The 6,710-nt window shown below is 42.2% G+C and overlaps 1 protein-coding gene across 1 annotated transcript in view; it reads left to right on the top strand.

Annotated features, from left to right (window-relative positions):
- LOC307270622 (uncharacterized protein) overlaps positions 1-2,797 on the top strand; it is a 10,663-nt gene extending 7,866 nt beyond the window's left edge. Inside the window, exons 7-8 of the mRNA XM_080054503.1 lie at positions 1,351-1,519; positions 2,182-2,797. Coding sequence (XP_079910629.1) covers positions 1,351-1,519; positions 2,182-2,337 — 325 coding nt within the window. The 3' untranslated portion in view covers positions 2,338-2,797. The remainder of the gene's footprint in view (positions 1-1,350; positions 1,520-2,181) is intronic.
- The last annotated feature ends 3,913 nt before the right edge of the window (positions 2,798-6,710 follow it).

The raw sequence follows: 6,710 nt of genomic DNA, 5'->3' as shown, positions 1-6,710 counted from the left end.
GATGGAGGGAGGGAGGGAGGGATTTATTTTATTTATTTTATTTATTTTATTTATTTCTTGGTTTAGTTCAGGGACATTGCACAGTAATCAACAGTCAGACTGTCAGTGAGCCAGAGTTAGCATAAGAAGCTAGTTTACATCTGTTGTCCCCGGCCAGATATTCAAACATTAAATTACAGAAATAAAATGGACGTATAAACAAAGATTAAAACACAACATAGTCGACTCAGAACATACAGTAGCACAGAGGAAGAATGAACTGACAGACAATGGCAAACAAACAATAAAATAAGCAGACAATAAAACACAGCGTACATTAACATTATAGGAAAGTGAACAAAACAGTAGATAGAGCAGGACAGACACACCTACAATAAAAACACATACACAGCAGCATAAAGCACAAACAAGCAGCACTAACATACACATTTAGACCCTCACATGAACAACACAGGACGGGAGCACACAAGAGACATGGAGGGATGGATGGATAGATGGAGGGAGGGAGGGAGGGAGGGATAGATAGATAGATAGATGGAGGGATGGATGGATAGATAGATGGAGGGAGGGAGGGAGGGAGGGAGGGATAGATACAGTAGATGGAGGGATGGATGGATAGATGGAGGGAGGGAGGGAGGGATAGATACAGTAGATGGAGGGATGGATGGATAGATGGAGGGATAGATGGAGGGATAGATAGATAGATAGATAGATAGATAGATAGATAGATAGATAGATGGATGGATGGATAGATAGATGGAGGGGTAGATGTAGTATGGAATCTATAAAGACCTGTTATGCTTTCTCCTCTTTTCTGACCTATTCCATATTCCTGCTACGCCCCAATCTTCATTTAAGATTCAGGAAATTCATTTAATGGAGTCGTTTAGTAAAAAGTTAAAGTTGTTAGATGAACGTTTTTAACTGAAGTCACAGAATGTTTGTCGTGTGACTGATGTTACAACGTCTTTTCATTCATGAACCCTTTGTAGTATTCAGCCTGTTAATAACGGCCTCCGTTGTGATTGGTTTAAAAACCTGTTAATACACAGCCTAGGCTCTGTAAACAGGGTTAATACACAGCCCAGGCTCTGTAAACAGGGTTAATACACAGCCCAGGCTCTGTAAACAGGGTTAATACACAGCCCAGGCTCTGTAAACAGGGTTAATACACAGCCTAGGCTCTGTAAACAGGGTTAATACACAGCCCAGGCTCTGTAAACAGGGTTAATACACAGCCCAGGCTCTGTAAACAGGGTTAATACACAGCCTAGGCTCTGTAAACAGGGTTAATACACAGCCCAGGCTCTGTAAACTCTTAACATGGTTCTGTCTGTGGTTGTGTTCCAGGTTCAACTTCGACCTGAGCAAAGGGTTAGACATCGCGTTCCACTTCATCGTTCACTTCAACGAGTTCGGGAAGAAAGCGATCGGACGCAACAGCCTCGTACGGGACAAGTGGGGCAAGGAGGAGAGGGAGCTGGGCGCCTTCCCCTTTAAGGAGGGACAGCCCTTTGAGGTAAGAGGATAGATAGATAGATAGATAGATAGATAGATAGATAGATAGATAGATAGATGGATGGATGGATGGATGGATGGATAGATAGATGGATAGATAGATAGCCCTTTGAGGTAAGAAGATGGATGGATAGATAGATAGATAGATAGACGGACAGACAGATAGATGGATAGATGGACAGGTAGATAGATAGAGAGACAGACAGACAGACAGACGGATGGATGGATGGATGGATAGATGGATAGATGGAGAGAGAGAGCTGGGGGCCTTCCCCTTTAAGGAGGGACAGCCCTTTGAGGTAAGAGGATGGATGGATGGATGGATAGATAGATAGATGGATAGATGGATAGATGGATGGATGGATAGATAGATAGATAGATAGATAGATAGATGGATAGATAGATAGCCCTTTGAGGTAAGAGGAGCTGGGGGCCTTCCCCTTTAAGGAGGGGCAGCCCTTTGAGGTAAGAGGATGGATGGATAGATAGATAGATAGATGGATAGATAGATAGATGGACAGACGGACAGACAGATAGATGGATAGATGGACAGGTAGATAGACAGATGGAGAGATAGATAGATGGATAGACAGACAGACAGATGGAGAGATAGACAGACAGACAGACAGACAGACAGATCATCTTGTGTCTCTGTGTCCCCAGATGAAGATTCTCTGCACCAGTAAAGAGTTCCGCGTTGCCGTGAACAACAGTCACGTTGTCGAGTTCCGTCATCGCATCACCGACCTGCGAAACATCGACACGATCGGAGTCTACCACGACGTCACTCTGACGGGGTTTAACCTCTCCACCGTCTAGACACACACACACAGAGGGAGACACACACTATGCATTAAACACACACACACACACACACACACACACACACACACACACACACACACACAATTTACCCATAAACGGCCCCACAAGATACGGTTACCAAAAATACACCTGTATGTGTGGAGATGGTCTTGGTTATTGGACTGGAAAACCTCTGAAAATCTACTAGGAAAAGTTTACAGAACACACACACACACACACACACACACACACACACACACACACACACACACACACAGAAAAAGTTTACAGAACATTGTTGATGTGTCCACGATATATTCCCACATAGATCTACATGTGACCAGATGATGATCGTCATTTAATCCCAGAAATAGAGTGAATAGAAGATGTTTAGTTTAGTTGTAGATGGTTCTGATAGATCAAACCTTCACTGAGTGTCCTGTACTAACTGTTAAATAAAGGGTCAAAGTCTGGAGTCTGTCTGTCTGTTTTAACCTTTATTTCTACAGGTAAATCCCATTGAGACCGAAGACTCTTTTTCAAGGGAGACCTGTTTTCCTTTCCCACGTTACCATTCACACACACATTCACACACCGATAGCAGCAGGCTGACTATCGACATTCACACGAGGCAAGGTGGGTGAAGTGTCTTGCCCAAGGACACAACAACCATGACACAGGTGGCAGGGCAGGGATCGAACCTCTAACCCTTTGATCATCAGCCGACCCGCTCTACCACCTGAGACACAGTCGCACTCGTTTGTATTTATTTTACAGAATATAATCTGTAATATTTAAGATTCACATTCTTCATTTGTTTTAACAGCAGCTCCTGACAGGTTATTACATGTTGAAAAATATAGGCCTATATATTAGTAATATACACACACACAGACACAGACACACACACACACACACACACAGACACACACACACACACACACACAGACACACACACACACACACACACACACACACACACACACACACACACACACACACACACACACACACACACACACACACACACACACACACACACACACACACACACACAGTGAACCAAACCGCTCCGGCCACCAGAGGGAGCTCCCTTCATTCCAGATCATATGTTTCCTTTTGACTAAAAACAGACGTTTGTATTTAATGATATTAATATATATAAATATTAGATTTGAATATTAACATTACTCAGTGTAATAGCTACTACTAAATAGACACTTTAGACTAAATAGTAAATAAACAGAAAGTAACTCCAGACTGTGTTGCTTGTTCAATCCCCCTGTTTTGCGAGTTAAAGGTGCCGTGTGTAATATGACATCATCAAGAAAGTTCTACAAAGTTCTAGAATGCAACACTCCCTGGCTAACCCCAACCCTTTTGAATAATAACAGAAGCTACAGTGGCCTTCAAGGACAAGAACAATTCTACATTTTAAACAATGCACCTGATGACATTCCAACTATGACACTTCCAAGATGGCAGCACTAGGCCTTGGTCCAAAGTATGGAGACATATGGATATATATGAGACCCTTTCTAAGGGAAAAAATAATAATTCAAAAAAGATATTCAGCTATTATGCACTAAATTAAATGTACTTATGGATATTATAATTACTTTCTACAAAATCTGCTAGGAAATAAAACCCAAAATTCTACACACTGCAGGTTTAAAAAAGGAACTCTGGTCCAGTGTTAAATATTTAACTATTTTGAAAGTGTTAAAAACTCTAAATCTGGAACTATATAAACCCTGAAAAAGTGTTGAAATTGACTCTGTGGGAGTAGATTCAACACTCGACTTTTTGCTGTGTACTACACACTAAATCCTAGCCTACTTGTTTCCATACTGCATCTGGGTATTTTTGGTTTAGTCCTATTGAATTGAACATGCTTATATTGGGATAAACTAACCCTGCGTTCCAATGCACTTAGGGCGGCCGTGGCGAAGTGGGTAGGAAGATTGCCTCTGGAGTGCAGGGTCGGAGGTTCGATTCCCCGCCTACCCGCCACATGTCGAAGTGTCACTGGGCAAGACACTGAACCCCAAATTGCTCCCGATGGTTCAGAGAGCGCCTTGCATGACAGCTACTGCCATCGGTGTGTGTATGAATGGGTGAATGTGGTAAGAAATGTAAAGCGCTTTGGGGCTGAGAAAATCGGCTAGAAAAGTGCTATATAAGTCAAGTCCATTTACACTTCTCTTCTATTTAGTTTCAGAAAATTATTCAGTTTGTAAAAGCAAAAGATCAAGGCAGTGTTATGATGAAATAACAGAGTAAAAGTATGTCCCAGTTGTAGCATACTGCATCCTAACTAGATACTGTTTATGATCAGATGTAGTATGGAGGAGGAGAGAGAGAGAGAGAGGGGGAAAGAGAGAGAGAGGGAAAAGAAAGAGGAGGAGATTTTGGAACGCAGGGTAAATCTGACCACAAGAATCGGGACATCCTAAATATTTCAAAGCTAAATAGCAGAAAGTATGGGGACTGGAACACAGATTCAGATTCAGATTCAGAAGTCTTTATTTGCCACGACATGTAAACATGTTTGGAATTTGTTTTGGTGCAGTGGAGTTTACAACAAGACAGGACAAGACAGTGCAAACCAACATAATAGTGCAAAATGAGTAAATAATAAATAATATAATAAATAAAGAAGTGCCAAAGTGCCAAGAGATCAAGACCATTAGGTCACTGAGGGGGGAGACAGGTCACTGAGTGGGGAGACAGGTCAGGGGGGGGGCAGTGCATTTAGTAGTCGGATGGCCATGGGGAAAATACAGGCTAGATATGTTACTAAATACTGTGTAACAGTGTGTATTGGAGCGCAGGGCTAAAGGTGTAATGGAAGAGGAGGACATCCCTGTTATTCCAGTTCTTCCTGTTTAAGGCTTTTTACATGATGGAACCTGCAGCAAGATTCTGTTGTTGTTGAAACCCACAGATAGATTATTGGCAGGATCTCTCTCTGTCTCTGTCTCTGTCTCTATTTCTCTCTGTCTCTCTCTGTCTCTCTCCCTCTCTCTCTCCCTCCCTCCCTCCCTCTGTCTCTCTCTCTCCGTCTCTCTCTCTCTCTCTCTCTCTCTCTCTATTTCTCTCTTTTTCAGTCTAATAAAGATACCTTGATCTATCCATCTATCTATCTATCTATCTATCTATCTATCTATCTATCTATCTATCTATCTATCTATCTATCTATCTATCTATCTATCTATCTATCTATCTATCTATCTATCTATCTATCTATCTATCTATCTGTCTGTCTGTCTGTCTGTCTGTCTGTCTGTCTGTCTGTCTGTCTGTCTGTCTGTCTGTCTGTCTGTCTGTCTGTTTATCTATCATCTATCTGTGTGTCTGTTAAAAAAAAATACTAAACTATATAAAAATATCATTCTTTGCACTGATGGTCTCGTTTGCTGTTTCATGTAATTTATGATCATCAGAGGAAAAATGAGACTGTTTCTGAAAGGTTTAAAAGTTCCTCGTAGTGACTTTAATATGAAAACGTGGCATTTCTACAAATAATTTCCTGCGTAGAAATTGTCCTTAACATGTTGCCTGCTGTGTGTGTGAAAGTGAAAAAAATAAGAAATTAAATTACATAGACGATCTCCGTTGGACGTCAGTGCGTGATGACGTAGCCTCCCAGCTGTACGCCGTGTGACGTCAGTAGTAGTTAGTTTAGTAGCGGAGGGGAGCGTCCTGAGGCGCTCCGTCCAACACCAAACGGATCTCTAACCAAAGTTTAAATGTCTATAAACAACATTTAGCGTCAAAATAGCGTCTCAACCCGGAAGCTGGAAGGTTTACGGTGCACGCAGCGAGGCGGGAAAACGGGAATAAATTGGATTTAGCTGCTGCCAGTTGGAAAGAGAAACCTCCTCCCATCCAGGTTAGTTTGACCCCATTAGCTGCCTGCGCTAAACAGATGCTAACGCTGTCTGTCTGTGTAACCTGTCTGCTAGCGCTGTCTGTGTTTACTAAACTAAACACCTGACTCATTACCAAGTTAATTTACGGACCATTTCTCTTACGAAGCGACTTTTCGTTCCGTTTAGGTGTGTACATGTCTCGTAGCCCTGCGGTAGTGAGTTGGCCACCGATGCTAGGCAGTTAGCCAGGTGTATCATTGTTTCGGACGGCCGCGGCTAGTAGCATGCTAGTCAGTTAGTTAGTTAGTGGTGTGTGGCTAGCTAAGGTTTGGTGACTTGTGTCGGAGGTTTAGCTTTGGTTATAAACTGGTTATTTATGGGTTAAAACTGACCTGAACTGGTATCCAGTAAGACAGAGAGACAGGCAGAAAGACAGAGAGACAGACAGACAGACAGGCAGAGATATAGATAGATGGACAGACAGAGAGAGAGAGAGAGAGACAGACATACAGA

The sequence above is a fragment of the Ammodytes marinus genome, assembly GCF_949987685.1.
Source record: "Ammodytes marinus genome assembly, contig: scaffold_74, whole genome shotgun sequence".
NCBI lineage: Eukaryota > Metazoa > Chordata > Actinopteri > Uranoscopiformes > Ammodytidae > Ammodytes > Ammodytes marinus.
The sequence above is the reverse complement of the archived record's forward strand: the minus strand, read 5'-3'. Positions and strand labels throughout refer to the sequence as shown.